This window comes from Gasterosteus aculeatus, chromosome 9 (assembly GCF_964276395.1).
Source record: "Gasterosteus aculeatus chromosome 9, fGasAcu3.hap1.1, whole genome shotgun sequence".
Taxonomy (NCBI): Eukaryota; Metazoa; Chordata; class Actinopteri; order Perciformes; family Gasterosteidae; genus Gasterosteus; species Gasterosteus aculeatus.
In genome coordinates, this window is record NC_135696.1 from 2360302 (window position 1) to 2379816 (window position 19515).

At 45.5% G+C, this 19515-nt stretch overlaps 1 protein-coding gene and 2 long non-coding RNA genes across 6 annotated transcripts; all 3 read left to right on the forward strand.

The window, feature by feature from the left end:
- Nucleotides 1-1833: 1833 nt before the first annotated feature.
- LOC144383192 (uncharacterized) lies at nucleotides 1834-5790 on the forward strand. Its single transcript, XR_013450589.1, has 2 exons — nucleotides 1834-2014; nucleotides 3072-5790. It is a non-coding gene; the product is annotated as an uncharacterized LOC144383192 (long non-coding RNA).
- Nucleotides 5791-6185: 395 nt separating this feature from the next.
- Nucleotides 6186-7938, forward strand: LOC144383191 (uncharacterized). The gene is made up of 2 exons (XR_013450588.1): nucleotides 6186-7073; nucleotides 7150-7938. It is a non-coding gene; the product is annotated as an uncharacterized LOC144383191 (long non-coding RNA).
- Nucleotides 7939-11852: 3914 nt separating this feature from the next.
- dok1a (docking protein 1a) lies at nucleotides 11853-18575 on the forward strand. 4 transcript variants are annotated; one of them, XM_078080123.1, is made up of 9 exons: nucleotides 11874-12009; nucleotides 12639-12784; nucleotides 12949-13157; nucleotides 13969-14047; nucleotides 15788-15912; nucleotides 15998-16108; nucleotides 16346-16415; nucleotides 16601-16773; nucleotides 16935-18575. In XM_078080123.1, exons 3-9 carry the CDS (start codon nucleotides 13152-13154, stop codon nucleotides 17841-17843), a joined length of 1473 nt encoding a protein of 490 aa, XP_077936249.1. In that variant the 5' UTR covers nucleotides 11874-12009; nucleotides 12639-12784; nucleotides 12949-13151; the 3' UTR covers nucleotides 17844-18575. The 4 variants fall into 4 exon arrangements, with proteins under 4 accessions (XP_077936248.1, XP_077936249.1, XP_077936250.1 ...); XM_078080124.1 differs by lacking the exon at nucleotides 12639-12784 and having other exon boundaries at nucleotides 11876-12009; XM_078080122.1 differs by lacking the exons at nucleotides 12639-12784; nucleotides 12949-13157 and having other exon boundaries at nucleotides 11853-12009.
- Nucleotides 18576-19515: the final 940 nt, after the last annotated feature.

Here is a 19515-nt window from a genome sequence, read left to right on the forward strand (position 1 = left end):
GAAGGTCCTGGGTTCGATTCCGCCCAGTGGCCTTTCTGTGTGGAGTCTGCATGTTCTCCCCGTGTCTGCGTGGGTTCTCTCCGGGTTCTCCGGCTTCCTCCCACAGTCCAAAGACATGCTCTGGGGATCAGGTTAATTGGGGACTTTAAATTGCCCGTAGTTGTGTGAATGTGAGTGTGAATGGTTGTGTGTCTCTGTGTTGCCCTGCGATTGGCTGGCGACCAATCCAGGGTGTACCCTGTCTATCGCCCGAAGTTGGCTGGGATGGACTCCAGCCCCCCCGCGACCCTGTGTGCAGGATAAGCGGTCTGACAATGGATGGATGGATGGATGTAACTATAGCATTGCCATTATTTAGTTCATATTTGAGTATTCTCTTTTTTGGTCAGGTTTTTTTATCCGGCACGACCAGTCAGTCTTCCAGCCAGTTGGATGCATAGCTTGTCTGCAGTGGACCGGAGGAGGACATCTAAAGCCTTGTTCTATTGGAAAGAAGAGACGTATCCTAAGAAGGATGGACACATTCTCATCCACAGGAGAATTACTTTAGCCACACTGCGCTGCTCCGGATGTCACAAAGCCCGGGCAAGTAAAGCTGATTAACCAAATACACAATCTCTTAATGAACTTCTGACCGCAGCTGGCCAGCATTCCAAGATCAAAGGGTCGTGACCCCGAACAGCAGCAGGCAGACCCAGTGGAAGCTGCATGAGCATCATGCTGAGGTCTGGTTGAAGAAGACAGTCCAGTGCCTGACAGATTGCAAGGGGATTACCATGGGATCTGCACGTGACATTCAAACCTGTAGCTGCTACACCTCCTCTCCCTCAGCACCAGCTGATTCAGGTTCATACGCAGGATCTCCTGCAAAGGTCCATGGCATAAAGGCCACTGTCACTTTACAACATAGTCGGATGCAGGACGCAGCTATTAGGAATTAATGGCTAAATAATAATACAGTGGCTGCAATGTCATCAGGAATCAGGAACATTTATTACCAAAATATGTCAGACATACAAGGATTTTGACCTGGCGGTTGGTGCGTAACATCAGACGGTAAGACAATGGAAAACAAGACAGATAAGACAACATCGTGCAAGAATTTAATACTGCAAGAGGAATTTAAGTTAAAAATAAAAAGTGAATTTAAAAAGTAAAAAGATAAAGTGCACCAGCAAGCAGAACGTAACAAGTGTAAGAGTACGTGCATGTGGAGTGTGAAGAGAGTGACCGGTGGGGACGTAGAGATCTACAGAGTCTTTCAATCAGAGGATTGGCGGTTCGATCCCTGTGAACGGGAGGCCAATGATAGTAAGCTGTGTAATGGGAAAATGATATGTGACCCTTTTAAATGCTTCATTCGTATAACCAGTTTATTAGTTGCAAGTGCTTAGGTCACAAAGGCCCTGACATACGAACTGATGTCTCCCACTTGGATTAGATGTTTCCAGCGGCATAGCTGTAGAGACTGAACAAAGTGTTTGTTATGTCTATGACCACCTTTGTTTAAGCATGTTGGGAGAGCAAGGACACGGTCAAAGAACTGATGTCTGGTTCACATGCGCAAGGTGTTCCCAGTACCCTGGCTGTAGAGACTCAACAAGATGGTTAACGGTTTCTGTTGACGCCACCGATATCTAAGTTTAGGTATAAGAACTGCCTCGATGTGTTGGGAAGAAAAAGAGGTTCTTGACAGTCTACTGACCACGTAGCTGTTGTGACCCTTTTTCCCTTGCAAGGAAATAAACGGAGAAAGGACATACTTGACTCAGAGCCTTTGATTCTTACTTAACGATTGTCTGTGCAAAATCTTCCATCACAATTTGGTGTCAGAAGTGGGATCGTTTGAAGCTCCGTCTGGACTCCGAGGACGTCCGGGAAGGGGCCCCTTCAGGATCCACCAAACGTGATTCTGCCCTATACCTCATCACACTCAGAGAGAGGGGACCGGCGACCAAAAGAGACCTGATTGGCTTCAACACGATCCGATGAGGAAGATTTTCACACGAATCGGGTAAGAAGTTGATATTCTGATTTTCAAACGGGGCTTCCTGAATTATAACGGGTGATAACAGATAACAAAGACGGGTATTTAGTACTTTGGGATTTTTTAAAATTATTTTTTTTCTCTCTTCTTAGAAAATCCAAATTTCGGTTATTTGATTGGGCTTCTAATGATGATAACTTGTCCTTTTATCCGGTTATTTGAAAAATGTGTATAAAATTATAAGAGTGATTGTACAGTATTTCCGGTTCATCAGCATCCAACTTTTTACTGAGGAAGACAGGGAGCAATTTGCGTATTACGATTGTATTCAGACTAACACTCTGAAAACGCATAATTGTGACCCTTGACCAAAGGGGAAGACAGGGGCAATTGACAATTGTGACCCTTGACCGAAGGGGAAGATAGGAGGGATTTTGAGAGTTCACTGAAGTCGCAAAATCTCAGCCCTTGACCTAACAGGAAGACAGGAACAATATCGGGGTTTTCGGACAGAAGTCTGAAAACAGATATTTGCGCCCTTGACCTATATTTATTAACCAATAGTTCTGGTTGGGTTTTAACTTGTATTTTTCCTACGTAAAAGAAAATCAAGACTTATAGTGACGACTATATTTTAAGTAATAAAAAGTATACTTCACCACGCCTGAAAGATGGGTGGTGTACACGGTAAAGGTAAAAAGGAAATGGGTTCTCCGGAGGGACCCATTGTGGATCTGATGAGAAGGAAATATGGAGATCAATCTCTAGAGTTTTTGCCCGAGTGGTCAAAAGATTTTGGGTTCCCTGCAAATGGTTCTTTCAGTAGAATAAAACTGAACATGTTACGAACAGGCTTAGAGGGAAAAGAGAAGGGTATAAAAACTCAGAGGGTGATAAAAGGCAAAGACTTGGAGAACATTGAGAAACAAAGTAAATGGTTAAAATGGTGGGAGGATGAATGTGAATGTAGAGAAAGGAAACAAATGGCTAAAGAATTGACATGCGCAAAAACCACATTGGTTGAAAAACCAGATCCAAATGTTATTGAACAAAATGACCGATGTGCTTCTCCCTTGTATCCGAGTCTCACAGGGGCTGGCGGCCCTCTCCTCAACACATGCCCACCACCGTACCCTGCTTCATCTGCGAACCAGCAACCTCCGTCTGCAGGAGCACATATCAAAGTTCACTACACCCGGCAGAGGGAGGAAAAGGAAGCGGCAGAGAAAGCAGCACAGGAACGACTCCTCGGCGAAGAGGAGGAAAAGAGACAGGCTGCTCTCCTCACTCGCTCTCGCTCTCCAGGAGCAACCGGAGGGGACACTTCTGCCATCAACAAACTGATTGCAGAGCAACCATCTACATCAGATGTTGTTTCCCTCTCCTTCGACCCAGAGGGAGTTCCCCCGGATGCAAAATCTGTGCTCCAAACCCCAATGATTCAAGTACCAGGACACTCAGGTCCCATACTTGTTTTCCGGCCTTGGACTGATACGGACATTAGAGCTGCAATGGCTCATCTCCCGCCGATACAGCACTCGGGAAGACTGTTTGCTGAAGCATTCATGGACTTCTGTAAGCAATTCCTGCCCAACTTTGCTGAAATTCGACGTGTTCTAATGAGTCACGTGGGTCCGACTCACTACCAGAAGCTCAACCAGCTGGTTGCAGGAGACACCAGTGCGGCCGACGTTGAATGGAGTTCAAATCAAAATAAGCCGTACAGAGACGCACTCACGGCTTTGAACGACGGCATAAAGACATTGTTCCCTGACAAAGTGGATATGACTCCCATCAACAATAGCAAGCAGGCAGCGGGTGAGTCCGTCCATGATTACTACCAAAGACTTCTCACAGTGTTTAATCTTAACAGTGGCATTCCACAACCCGCCGCGTTAGGAGACGCTCTGGGGACGTGGGAATCACACCTGAAGAATGCTTTCATGAATGGACTATTGCCCGACATAAAAATGACTGTGCAGCGCTCTGTGGCTGGAATGGAAGACTCGCGACTCGCGGATGTAAAGAAACATGCTGCGCATGCGCAATCCATGGACATAGAGAGAACTGACCACGAGGGGAAAAGGCGCTCACGTCAGATTGAACTCGCCCAACTGACTATGCTCCAAGCTGTCACTCAACTTGCCAGAAACGACCGCCCACGGGATCCCAACCAACGGGGCGGATTCAGGGGGCGTGGTCGGGATATGACGAGGGGACGCTCCTCCTGGAACCAGGAGGGATCACAGCTGTCTCCACCCAATGACTATGATACGTGTTTCCGCTGTGGCGAACAGGGACATTGGCACAGAGAATGTCCACAAAATGCACCTCGTAGAGGATGGGGGCGTGGACTGGCCAGACGAGGAAGGGGTGGCAACGCACATTCCGATTGACGTGAGGCGGAGGGGGAGGAGGCTGCATGTGAGGGGGAGACGGCAACCATGCTGAGGCCTCACATGAGAAGGGAAGTAAAACACACACACACCGCAGCCTGCAATGAAGAAACGCTTTCTGCACTAACTCCCTGCACGCACACTCACACTCACACACACACACCGGAGCAACAACAAGCTCTCGTGGACATCACAGAGCAATTGAGAACACAACAAAAGCTTTCACTTAAACACACATACGCAAAGTTTTCAGGAAAATCATTTGAAAATATGCCCACCACTATGGTGCAAATTCAAGGGAAACTTTTATCCTTTTTGGTTGATTCGGGGGCTACACATTCTGTAATACAACAAAAGTATTTTCCAGGTCAGAAACTTAGTGGAAAACAGGTTTTCTCACAAGGAGCTTCAGGGATGACTATTGTAGAGAGATTTACGGCACCTATGACCAGTACACACACTGACTCAACTGACCCTGAACCAGACATCACAGTAAAACATTCCTTTTTGCTGTCCTCTTGCTGTCCCATTAATCTAATGGGCAGAGACCTCATGTGTTCTTTCGGCATTAGCCTCATCTCAACTCCTACAGGGTTGCAAGTGGTGAGATGCAGAGCCATTGACCAGATGGCAAAGACAGTTATAAGTGATCCAATTTTTGTGTACCAGTGGTGGCTTCCGGTTGACTCACAATCAGAACTGTCCCACCTGGCAGCATCACGCGTCCAGCCTGAGGCAGAGTGCATGGATGCTTCATATCTCCACTGCACAGCTCATGTGTCACATGGGCCAGATAAGCAATATGATGCATTATTTCTACAGGATCTGAATGATCAAATTGCATGTATGACATTGTTTTGGTCCACACTTAAATGTGCTGTTTCCGTTTCTCTCACCCCCTCTCAGCAGCACCTCTTTAATGTGGACTCTTCTTTCCCACACATCTCCTTGTCTAAAGCAGCAACAGACCAATGGAGAGATTTGGGACCCTTTGTCGCAGCGTGCGAGGCATTGGCAGATTGGGAGGCTACACCAGATACACTTGTGATGCGCTCTCCGTCGACAGGCTTCTTTAAACAGCCATTCGCATTTTGCACACCTGCTCTCAGATCTGTTTATGTCATGGATGAAAATAACATATTTTCTGACACACACACTGATACATTTTTGACTAATGTCTCCTCTATTTCTCCTGCCCTCAGTTCTGTTCCAGACACCTTGTGGGCAGCGCATAAATATGACGTGGGACTCATCAAAAAATGTCAACCTCTGGTCATCACTCCTCGATCAGACTTCCGTCCCCACAAACATCAATACCCACTGCGCCAAGAGGCCATTGACGGTATAACACCGGTGTTCAACTCCCTCTTAAAGGCCGGAGTCATTGTTCCATGTCCTGACTCGCCGGTAAGAACACCTATTTTTCCAGTTAAAAAGATCAGAGATGCAGGCAAACCAACTGAGTGGCGCTTCGTGCAGGACCTAAAAGCCGTTAATGCAGCCGTCCACGCACGAGCCCCAAATGTTCCCAACCCTTACACCATTATGGCACAGGTTCCACCTGATGCTCGATGGTTCTCCGTGGTTGACCTCTCAAATGCTTTTTTCAGTGTCCCTGTGGACATTGACAGTCAGTTTTGGTTTGCGTTTAATTTCAATGGCAAGCCTTACACTTTCACACGCTTGTGTCAGGGCTACACAGAATCACCTACGATCTACAACGAGGCACTCAGGGAAAGTTTGGAGAGCCTCACTTTGTCTCCAGGAACAGCTCTTTTGCAGTATGTTGATGACTGTTTAATTGCAGCTCCAACACAAAAGCAGTGTGAACAGGACACACTCAAATTGCTTCAACACTTAGCAGCGGAAGGACACAAGGCCAGCCTATCCAAACTACAGTTTGTTTCACAGAACGTTCATTTCCTAGGCCATAACATTTCCGGTGAAGGGAAGACACTATCACCAAAACGCATCGCCTCAATTGTAACACTTCCAAAACCACAAACCAAGAAACAGATGATGTCATTTTTGGGAATGTGTTCCTACTGTAGGTCATTTATTCCAAATTACTCCCAACTCGAGCAACCTCTGTCCGCATTGATACATGGAAAAAATCTCAGCGCGCATGATAAAATTCAGTGGCTCCCTGCAGCCTCTCAAGCTTTCACGGACATGAAATGCGCGTTACAAGTTCCTCCGACTTTGGGTCTTCCTGATCCTCACAAACCGTTCACACAAACCGTTGACGAACGTTCTGGATGTATGACATCAATGCTCCTACAATCCCATGGCGATAAACTACGACCAGTAGCTTATTTCTCCGCGAAACTCGATCCGGTAGCAGCAGGCTTACCACAGTGCCTTCGAGCTGTGGCAGCTGCTGAAAAGGCTCTTACAGCCTCTCGTGACATTGTAGGCTATGCTACGCTAACATTATTGGTTCCACATTCGGTTTCACTGATTCTTCTCGAACAGAAGTCGTCTCATTATCTGCAGCGCGTTACCTTCGATATCACACATGTCTCCTAGACATGCCGAATGTTACAGTAAAACGCTGCAATGTCCTCAATCCTGCATCTCTTCTCCCCACTCCGGAGGATGGAGAGGAGCATAATTGTTTGGCTGAGCTGGAAGCTCAGTGCACACCTCGACCAGACCTCGCAGATACACCTCTGCTCAACAGTGACATGGTAATGTATGTTGACGGATCTGCTTCACGGGATCCCCTGACTGGTTCTAATCTTGTGGGTTTCTCTGTTGTTTCAGACTCAACTGTTCTGTGTTCCGGCCCTCTTCCATGTCACCTCTCAGCCCAAGCAGCAGAATTAATCGCACTAACAGAAGCTTGTAAACTAGCTAAGGATAAAACGACAACCATTCACACTGATTCCAGATACGCTTTTGGCGTGGTTCATGATTTCGGCGCGCTGTGGAGACACAGAAATTTTCTCAAATCGGATGGCAAACCAGTGTTACACCACACTCTGATAGCAGAACTATTGGATGCCATTTTGTTGCCCACAGCTATTGCCGTTTGTAAATGTGCAGCGCACACATCCGGCACAGGCGACATCGCAAAGGGGAATGAGCGAGCAGACTTAGCTGCAAAAGCGGCTGCTAGACGTCCTCTTCCCAAACCATCACGCCCAGTTCCTGCCATGTGTTCTCTTCCCTCCTCTCTTGCAGCCGTGCAGTCCCTCTCTACTTCAGATGAGAGACGTTTTTGGTCCTCCTCAGGCTCCAAATTCATAGACGGCATCTGGTATGGTCCGAATAGTAATCCATGCTTACCTAAACATTTCTTCCCCCACTATGCGAAATTGACTCATGGGTTGGACCATGTGTCAAAAGGGGGAATGTTAAGTATCATTGATGCAACATGGTTCACAAAAGGCTTTGCAGCTTACGCACAAAGGTTCTGCCAAGCATGCATAACATGTGCAACTCACAATGTAGGTCGTTCAGTACAGGTGTCACATCATGCAGCACATCCACCGCCTGCAAGACCATTTGAACATGTAATGATGGATTTTGTGGAACTCTCCCCATCGGAAGGTAAGAAACACTGTCTTGTAATGGTAGACATGTGGTCCAAATGGGTTGAGGTGTTTCCCTCCAGTAAGCAGACAGCCTCCACAGTGGCTAAAGCCTTGATTTCAGAGATCATTCCCCGCTGGGGAATCCCAAGCAAAATTTCTAGCGACAATGGTTCACATTTTGTCAACCAAGCAATCACAGAATTAAGTGCATACCTGGGTATTGACTTAAAAACACACTGCGCATACCACCCAGCTAGTGGGGGAGCGGTAGAGAGAGAAAATGGAACATTGAAAACAAAACTGGCCAAATGTTGCACAGACACAGGTCTACCGTGGACAAAAGCACTGCCCTTGGTTCTGATGTACATGCGGATGAGGAAACGAACACGCAGCAACCTAAGCCCATTTGAAATCCTTTTCGCAGTTCCTCCCCATATAGGTGTGGAAGCTCCAGGAACACCACTCCCTTCCACCACAATGTGCGAGAATGACATGTTAACCTATTGCATTCGACTGTCTTCCACTTTGTCTGATGTAAGAAAACAGGTTGTAGCTGCACTTCCAAGAGAAGCAACGGGTCCACTACACCAACTGCAACCAGGTGACTTCGTGGTGGTGAAGGACTTCAGGAGGAAAAGTTGGAAAGCTAAACGGTGGCAGGGTCCATTCCAGATTCTCCTGGTCACCCAAACAGCGGTCAAAGTAGCTGAAAGAGCAACTTGGGTCCACGCATCCCATTGCAAGAAGGTTCCAGATCCAGTACCAGCAGTGGGCTCAGGCGACCCTACCTCCACAAAAAGTGTCAATCAACCGACACCACCGATCCAGTGACCACGGACGGGCAGTTGACCGACAGACACACAGTGCATTGTGATCTGTGTTGACTGTCTACAACGCGGATGCCTCACAAGAAAGAAGGTTGGCAGACTCCACATCCCAACGTGTACCTGCGGACCAACACAAGAAGAACACGGCCAGGACCCCTCCACATAGACACAGTAGTCGTTTTTGCCACGACAGTTTTATTCATATTATTGCTTGCTTCAGTTTCATTGTATCTCAGCATTTTTTTGTGATTCCGTAGTCAGCTATCTAAAGTGTGGTTCTCTCTTATCATGGAACGACTCTGACAATAACCTCAACAGTGACTCGGACTCCCTTGACGAGCTGAACACTTACGACCTCGACACATACGCATAGTGACATAGTGACACACTGTCTGTGTGCATTCCTGGTGTTCTAAATGTTTTTGGTTTCACAGTAGCTTGCTAAAACAATGAGAAATAACATTCTCACAAAAACAGCTTTTACTCTTGCATTTATTAGTATGTAACGTAAATATGATTGATATAATGACCTTTCCACAATATTCTATATCTGTATTGTGTGAAAGGGGATCAAGTTCTGGTATTGTGATTTAAACATGTTCTCATTTCTTTTTTATTTCAATACTGTACACATGACATCTGGGGTGTAACGCTCAAATCCTGTGAGAAGGTTTCCAGTCTTTATCTTCTCCTAACAGATTTCTTCCTATTTTCCCATTTCGGAGGGTTTTTTTTAGGGAGTTTTTGTTCTGTGGCAGGAAAAGTTTTGTGAGTGTTAGGGATTTAAGCCAGAAGTGCACCCCTAGTCATAGAATTTGTAGTACGTGTAATAATGTTTAGTGATAGAATTATAGTTTGTGTGTTATTAGATATTAGTTATTACATTAACATGTTAGATGAAGTGAATACAATGTGAATCAAACACAATTCATAGTCATTTAAATCATATAAACACTGTACACATTAACATTCTGTTACAATGTGATGTTAAAACCTGGGGACGGATGCCAATTGCCGTTCTTTATGGATTTCTCCCAATTTTATCCCCAAAAAGGGTTTTTTGGGAGTTTTTTCTCCTGTCAGGTAATAAATGAACAACTTATTGCGAGGCAGCCGACTGAGGCAAATGTCTTGAGAATTGAACCACATGAACTGTTTTAGATCTTATGATGAAGTGTGATGAGCGGTGATCATTAATAATGGGTTGTTGTAATGAAAGTGTACTAGTTATAAGATGAAGACTTAAACGATGTATGCTTTGTTGGGTTCACTCATTGAGGCATAAAGCCACTGTATCTGCATTGAGTGCATTGGAATGTGAGGGACAGATGGACAGAGAGGTTTCAGGTTACAGCTGCAGCTTCACACCTCGACGTGGAAGGGACAATGGAGGAGGTGACCCTTTGGAGAAGAGGCCAATGACATTCAAATGCACCAAAGAAGACACACCTCAAGAGTTTTCAAAGGACCAAAGCGGGGAAAGACTGTTAGATCTTCTCCTGCAGCCGCATTGATAAGTCCCTTCAGACTTGCTCAGAGAATTCTCTATTTCGCGAAATATTCCACTGTTCGCTTAGTATTTCACTTTGTAATTGTAATCCCTAATACGTTGTTCAGTTATTAAATAACTTTTGATTTTTGAATTTAAACGAATTGACTCATTCGTGTCCTCGTTTCCGGCCGGGACGAGAACAAAGGATTGAGTCCTCCCTCGAGAGCTTCCGAAACCTTAACATGAGCGATGTCCAGATGTTCATGTTTTGTGATATTTGATGTGGTAGATATCAGCTAGTGAATTTTTAGAGTGGTCATTCTAAATTGATTGCATAGTTTGTGATTATTATGTAATCAAAAGAGTGGAATGTAATGGGAAAATGATATGTGACCCTTTTAAATGCTTCATTCGTATAACCAGTTTATTAGTTGCAAGTGCTTAGGTCACAAAGGCCCTGACATACGAACTGATGTCTCCCACTTGGATTAGATGTTTCCAGCGGCATAGCTGTAGAGACTGAACAAAGTGTTTGTTATGTCTATGACCACCTTTGTTTAAGCATGTTGGGAGAGCAAGGACACGGTCAAAGAACTGATGTCTGGTTCACATGCGCAAGGTGTTCCCAGTACCCTGGCTGTAGAGACTCAACAAGATGGTTAACGGTTTCTGTTGACGCCACCGATATCTAAGTTTAGGTATAAGAACTGCCTCGATGTGTTGGGAAGAAAAAGAGGTTCTTGACAGTCTACTGACCACGTAGCTGTTGTGACCCTTTTTCCCTTGCAAGGAAATAAACGGAGAAAGGACATACTTGACTCAGAGCCTTTGATTCTTACTTAACGATTGTCTGTGCAAAATCTTCCACCACAGCTGTGATGCACTGTCACGGTGTGGTTCACTTCCTGTCTTATTTTGTAGTTTTCTGCCACTCGTGTCCCCGGGTAACTTCACTTCCTGCCTTGTCTCGTCATCCCCTGTGTTCGTCTAATAGTTTCCACCTGTGTCCAATCACCTGCACCTCCCTTGTGTATTTAAGCAGTGTGTCTCCTGTGTCACTTGTCGCGTCATTGTCTTTCGTCTTGGATCGTCGTAGTCTCTTGCCTGTGTGCGTTTGCCCCCAGTTCCGGTGTTTTTTGATCCTTGTGACTATTAAAGTCTTTTGTTTGCCGCAAGTCTGCGTTTGAGTCCTGCCTTCCAACCTCACACCCTGACATGCACATGTGGTTCCTTACATGATATTTCCTGCTATCAGTGTGCGCACAGGTGTGAATGGGTGAATGATGACATCTAGTGTTAAAGCGTTGTTTTTACCAGTTAATCATTGACAGCAGGTCCAGTGGGAAGTTGGACACTTGTAAATAATAATAAATAATGACGTTGTCAGGCGTTTGTATTTGCTGATTATTTGTCTATGGCGCCCTACAGAGTTATTATCAACACCAAAATCTTCAACTGTAAGAGTTGACTTACTTACGTTTTACTGTGTACCGATTCCAGGTGTCGGTGTGTAAAGTGAAAGATTGTGTCCTTACCCTCATTCTGACCTTTACACGCGTAGCCTTTATGTACCAGGTGAGGATCAAATTACAGGAACGTCTCAGCGGGCACGCCCCAACCCTGCTCTTCAGCCAGGGATAAAAAAGAAGGAAAGGGAAACCTCATAAGCCTTGAATCCAGAGGCCAGAGCTGAAGAAGATTTGCTTTCTAAATGGATTCTCCGACCACATCAGGGAAGGTTTACCTCCAACCACACAAAGCTGGAAAGGTGAGTACACAAGAGATTTGAGCTTTGCTAAATGATTATTCATGAGTCTGGTGGGGTAGAGGATTGATCGGAGAGCCTGGTTTTCTAGCAGCTATAGATAATAATAAATAGATAATTGCTTTGTGTTATAATCGCAGAAAATGAAAACGTAAACCCATCAAACTAATGTGAACATTGTGGTAAAACTGACTTCACGCTAAAGTAAATATATAAATATGAACACTAATAGAACAAAACGATAATGTATGATCTTGTCCTGTTCTACTTGAGAGTCCACAATTAGCGGAGTTAAATCAGACGTGTGTTCTTTGTGTCGCTCAAAGGCGACCGAGCAGAAATCCAAATGAACAAGTTGAAACACGGCACAGTTTCCACCTCACACATTCCTGTGCAGCTCTGACAGCTGCATGCTGGCGCTCAGTATCACTGCAGAGGCAATTTGATTTAAACTCAAATATCACAATCACAACGTGAAGTATAAATCACTAACCTGCTGTGTATTCCAACTTTGAATGTATTACAAAAAACATGGGGTACTTTGAGAATTGATACATACTATGTAATCCTGTAATATTTGTTCCTTGAGAGCCTTGTAAAACAAGCCACGCGTTTCCCCTTGTGTTTGGAAGGTGGGCCTGAGTCACGGATGTGGAGGTGGTTTGACACTCCTCTGGATGTGGAAAGCACAGAGAGGAGGGAAGGAATGTTGGCCTTCTGTGTCATTCCTGGGTTAAAAGTTAGAAGTGTCAATCCCATTGGCAGTCAAACGGGTGAGGTTGGTACATATGAGTCGTATTTAAGTGGAGGAGGGGAGAGTTTGTAATCCATCACAGGTCGATCGGTTTATGTGACATAGTGAAAGGGCTGCGCTCGATTGCAGTTGGTGTTTCTATAACCTGTCATAACAAAGCCTGCTGTATCTTAACCTCATTTCCACAGGCAGAGGTGGAGCCCTCTACTGGACTCTGTGGGATCTCCAATCACAAGCATGCATTTACTCCATGAGAATGTGCACAAGCGTAACCTGCCAATCAGCAAAGCCCACCCAAACAGCCAGCACTGTCCGAGCAGCATGGCCCACTTGGTAGAGCGTACAGGTGTGGTACTCGACTGGACTCTATGGGCCTAATGGGTGGAGGAAAATGAATGTAGGTTACTCCCTGCTGCAACAAAACATTCATCAATTATCACTGACTCACTCATCTACTTCTTTATAACTTAGATGTAACTGACACAGCCTGTTTTCGCAACGGGGACTGAATTTGAGAATGAGAAGAAGTAGTCGATCTCCCGGTGCTACGATAGGTTTACCTCATTCACCCCCACGAATAGAGAGGAACGATGTCGAGCTGGAGGAAATAATCCAGTTCCAGCCACCTGTTAATCTGTTATTAACACACTTGCCTCATCACTTGTGAAAGTACGTTAAATTACAAGCGTTCAGCTTCAGGGTGTCATCGAAGAAGCTGCGGCCAAAAACCACTACCAGGATCTTCCAAAAACAGCCACCGATGAGGTCTGACGACAGCTTATGTTTATGTTTTTAATCAATTGTTTTCTTAATTCTTTAATGGAAATGTTTCATTTAACTGCTAGGGATTTATGCAGGTCTATTTCATCTTATTTTAGTTGAGATTTCTTCTCCTACAAATGTTTAAGGCGTTGAGTGATGGAATCCCAAGACGTCACACGGCCCACAGCTGTTAAAGCTCCCTGAACCAGATAACTAAGTGGGCCGATTCAGAAGAAAAAGATTTAAAAGGCAGGGCAGTGACATCAAAACTTCCAGAGAAGCGTCAGCAGTTACACCCATCAAGTAGGCGCGTCATCATTCGCTGGCTACGCGTTCCATTTTCAGAGGGTAAATGCATGCTCTCTCACATGGAGTCCAGTGGAGAGCGAGTCAGGAGGAACGTGATGTTCTTCTGTTGGTGACCATCTCTCGGCCTCTCTTCGTAGAAATGGAAGCCCGTGTGGATGTCTCTGTTTCCCTCCAGCAGTGATGGAGTCGGTCGACTGGAAATCCAGGATATGGGAGGTAGACACCCTTTCTACTTCAACCTCTATCTGTACCAATACTGTGAAAGAAAGTTCTGGAAACATCAGAACTTGGGTCTAATTTTCTCACCAGTTGAGGTAACATGATGACAAAGTCCTTTTTTTGAAGATCTCTGAGATCAGATGATATTTTGCACCACAGCCAAACACGTCACACACAAGCAGGCAAATGACCCGACAGGGTCGCAAAGGGGGACTTGAAGTTTTTCAGCCTGTGAAAACGTGGTATTATATATTCTCACCTTTGCAATTACTAGGGACTGAATTCTGGGTATCCCAATGTCTACTTAAAAAAAAATGTGTGTAGGCCTATTGGTGATGTAGCTAAACTACTTGGAATAGTTCTGTGAGGGTAAAACCTAAAACTCATTAATCCCTTAATGGATGGGAACATTGTGTGGATGCCCGAGTTAGTGTAGATCAAAGTCAAGGCAGCCAGTTAATCCGTTCACTGGGTCACAAGTTTAAAACATCTACAAGATACGGAGACAGAGTACCAGCATAGTTCCTGTTGTGCGCTCTCCGTCCGCTGGCGGGCGAATCTGCCATGAGGCCGATATATGAAGTCATTCATTTCTGAGCGCCCCCCCACCATTTGCAAAGTTACCAGCCTGCAAAATGTTTTTGTATTGTATCTTGACCCTTTGCCCTCTGACCAGAGATTTGTGCATATGGTTGTAAAACACATTCTCGCATTGTGAATAAGGGTTTGAAATTAGGCTTCGTCTTTAGGGTAAATTTCCAGAGGAAAATGAATTCCCTCTGCTCACTTTCAAGGCACATTTGATTTATTTTGTGCTTTACAGGTCGGCTACTCAAAGACACTTTACGGTAAAACCAGCGTATTTAGCACATAAACACAGACTCAGCAATAAAACCAACCAACACAAAACAATCATTAAAAGCAATTAACAGTTTACAACTTTTCTAGTAAGTAGATCATTTTAAATCCTTCCGCATTCAGTCGCTCCGCAATTTTCTGCCATGCTTTTCTCTCCGTTTAATTACAGCTGCCGTTTTTCCTTTTCTGCATATTAGATGCTTCACCTCCTCATAAGTTTCCATAATTAGTTGCTGCTCAATGGGTGAAAAATATGCCGCGGGCGTCTTCTCCATTTCCACATCAGTAAATGTGTGTTGGATACCGTGGTCTACTTAAAAACTTATCCCAGCGATGCACACCCGGATTGACTTAGCTTCACCTTCTCATCCTGACTCGTCAAACAGATGAAACCGCGATGAGCCGATCGCACTTAAAGCCTAGTTTATGCTTCTGCGGTTTCAGAGTGACGCAAGGACACGCAGACACAACCCTTGCGTGCCTTCTCACACCTCCTTGCGTGCTTGCGTGCGTCGACCCATTTTTCTAGACTAGCGTCAAAATTGTTGGATAATTATTACAGCTATTGTGAATTTTTACGGCCCTCAGCTGTGTACACGTTACTATTGTGTTGCTGTTTGTTTGTCTCTATGAACGGGGCGGGTTGTCGGTTGTTAAAAGACTTCTCTTGTACATCCTGTAAGAGCAGAGCACATTCGTATCAAGGAGCGAGGAAGTGACACCCGGCATGTAGTCAATCAGTATCATATTTTCTACAATCCCCACAATGCAAATGATGTGTAACTGCTGTAGGTGCGTTTGATGTGTGTCATGAAACAAATAGCGCCCAGGTGAATAAAAGAATAATGCCGTTCCCCCGCCATGGTAAATGTCCTGCAGGTGATCATGTGACCGGGGCCAGGAGACACTACCAGCCTCACGTGGACAGGAAGCTGAAGGTGGTCCCACTGTCCGAGCTGATCAGTGTCCTCAGACTCCCCCCAAACGCAGAGGCCTGCCCCATGGTCGGTCTCTCTGGTCGTTGATCACGTTTCATGGATACATGATGGTTAGATAAATACCAAAAGATGCTATCTGGGGTGCTTGCAGGAGAACATGTCAGCATTTTGTGTGGAGACCCGGCTCAGAACGATGGTGTTCGCTGCACTCAAAGAGGAATGCGTCGACTGGGTGGAAAAACTGTGTCGCAGCGCGCTCCAGGTGAGGGTGAAATGTGCTTCCAGGCCGTAAATGCGCAGCATCGTTCGTGGCCAGAATCCTCAGGCAGAGACGACGGACCTCCTACAGCCACGATGCCACAATGCTGCTCTACGCGCTCTTTTCTGAATGATTTCACAACTCGGTGCTTCCCCGCCCTCTCACTCTCTCTCTACCTCTCTCACCCCCCTCTCTCTATCCCTCCCTCTGCTTCCCCCTCTCTCTCTGTCTCTCTCTCAGCGAAGCGTTGGCTCAGATTCCAGTCAGCTTCAGATGGAGGAGAACCAGATTTATGCCTCAGCAGATGAAGGTTTTTCTATATTTCTGCTCCTTTTCTTTCACTAGCTGTCACAGATTGTTCAATGGCAAAGCCAGTGGAGCAGGAACTCCTCACGGTTGTTGTTTTAAATTGATGTTGTATTTATTAGCTTGTTTATGTGGACTGGCTTTGCCAAAACTGCAAGTTGTTGCAATGACCAAAGACGTTCTGTCCAGCCTCACAGTTCTTGGTGACGGTCCAGAAGACTGACGCAGCGACGCGCTGCGGCCTGAAGGGGTCATATTGGCTGCAGGTGGGGCGAGAGGCGCTGCTGCTGAGGGAAACTCAGAAGAAGAACATCGTTAGAGAATGGTCCTACGAACTGCTGAGACGTTATGGAAAAGATACGGTGAGGCTTCCAATATCATTAGCATTGGCCGCCTACCATTCATCTGCTCATTGGGTGTGGAACTATCGGAATGTTGACTGGGGTGTTGATTTGGATCGCTGTTCATTCTTAGCCAGAATGCTGGTGTCACTTACATGCGCTTTGTGCCTCTTTCCTGCCAGCTGGCCTTCACCATTGAAGCAGGTCGCCGCTGTGATTCTGGTCCTGGGACATTTACCTTTGAGACGCCGCAGGCTGAGAAGATATTCTCCTCGATTCGGGCTACCATCAATCAAAAGAGTTCAACAACTAGTTTAGGCAACCCAAACCAAGAAGGTGAAAATGTCCTAGCAGCAAAAATACAGGCTCATTCCCCTCTCCCCAAAATACCAGATGCGACCGGCATTGCCGCCATTCTGGAGAACAAGCTGAGGATAAAGGGGAAGGCATCTGCTGCTTCACAAGAGAGTGCACAAGAAGATCTGGCTGGTTCGTCGGAGAGTGTGTCAGTGCAGCCGGCTCCCATCACCCTCATGCCTCTTCCGCTGGTCCCCACGTACGGCAGCCGCAGTGGAGGTGGTCTTGGCGGCCAATCAGAAGCCGTGTATGCGGATCCAGCCGATTGCATCCAATCGGTAACAAAGGCCAAACCGAGCGTGGCTGTGTATGTCGATCCTGCCGGTGTTCTCCCGCTCAAACCCCCCGGCACTCCCTGTACGGACACCTTGGCTCCACCTCCCTCTGATCCCTCAGACCACCCCGATCCAGTTTACTCTGAAGTCTACGACAAAATCAGCCCGGTCCAGATTGAACGGACTGAAATTCAGAGAAATGAAAAAATTGAATGTGTTGCATCTGATGAACCCATTTATAGTGAGCCCATGGCCAAGATAGATGAAGTTTATCTGCAAAAGGAAAGCAAAGCAGACCCATTTGCCCATCTTTATGCACACGTCTGCAGAAGAACACCAGCATCTTCGTCCTCAAACACTTTGCCTACCAGCTCTTCCTCCTCTACCTCGCTTTCTACCAGTATGCCCACTGACCCGTCTCTTGATGATGTCATCTACGAAAACCTGGGCATTATTTAAGTTCACACTTGTTTGTACAGTGACCGCTTGAGACTGGGAGTTCATTGAGGAACTCTAGGACTTATATCTGTATACTAACTAGTATTCTTCTTCAACAGACACCAAACACCTCATGCAGGCTTTCTAACACACGTCTAAGCATCGCGCTGTAATAACATTACTGGACTCATGGTGGACAGCTGGGTGTGTTATGGAAGTACAGCATTCAGCCTCAAGCTTGTCTAATTATGGGATTTTTAACGTTGTATTCATCAGCCCCTATTGACACTTACTCATTCACCGCACAACATCATTGCAGCTGAGGCCACCCTCACATTAATACTGATACTTCATCGTCAATACTTGATGTGTAAAATCCGTTCCCCTTTCAAAGGAATATAGCAACATCTAAAACACATTTTCAAAAGGCAATTCACTTAATTGCAATATGTATGGGCAGTGATAGATAATGGTATTCTTGTTATGCTATGAAATGAACAATACATTAAATGTGTATGTGATCATGGTTGTGATGTTATGATTAAAATGTCTTCAGCGCTGTAGGACCAGTAAAGATGGAATTAGTATTTTTCACAGTGTTGAGAGTTGTCAAGTCTCTCCTTCTTTTCTTCCAGAGCGACATCATTTGTACACGTAATGTAATGTGTCCTCAATTTGTAATTATGTTTAGGAAAAGATTGTTGTTGTACATTGTTTCCCAGTTCTTAATAAAAACACATTTATATTGTTAAACCTGACTTGCAGCTACTGCAGGAAACTCAGATGAGAAAAAATGTCTTTTTAGTGGGTTCCACCATCAGCCCCACCTTCTCATCTCGTCCGTCAGCCCCACCTTCTCGTCCCCACAGTCAGCCCCACCTTCTCATCCCCATCGTCAGCCCCACCTTCTCGTCCCCACAGTCAGCCCCACCTTTTCGTCCCCACCATCAGCCCCACCTTTTTTTATTTATTTAATAGACTTCTTCAAAATGATTTACAAAGCCCTTTAGAAAACCTCAAATCAGTCATTAACACAAACACACGTGTAGCATTTCATTTTATTCATAGATGCAAGCAAGTTTATATCTTTTACATATAAAGAAGCCACCGTCCGCCCATGCTGTTGGCACACATATGTACAACATGGAGAAGTAAGTCGGATAATTAGCATTCACAGTGAGGTACAAAAGTCAAGATTTGATGGTAAAACAGAAGCAACACCCATTTCCAACATTCAAATGTGAACAGTGATGTTCAGTTCCAAGCAGCACACTGACATCATCAGCTTTCAGTTCACATCGGACGAGGACTGAATATGTTCAGGCAGGATAAACGGTAAATGTTAGACGTGTCTTCATTCAGGCCCCACCTGGTAGCCAGAACCCAATTCGACACTTTGGCTCAAAAGAAGTCTGTACCTCTGTTTTGGGCATCATCCCATGTGGAGATCGGATTCCCTGCTGCCTGCGACCAGGCTTCATTCTTCCCCTTAAAATGTGATTGTGCTGATTTAAACTTAACTAACCTGAAATCATCATCATTCGGCCTTGAACACAGATGGGGACACTGCTGTGTGAGCCGGGCAGAATAAGCTTGTTGCTGGTTCCGTGGTGCTAACCTTGTGAAGTAAGGAAATCTCACTGGGGTCCCTTTTGGATTCAAATGTGGTGAAAGAACAATAAGCTGAGTTTAA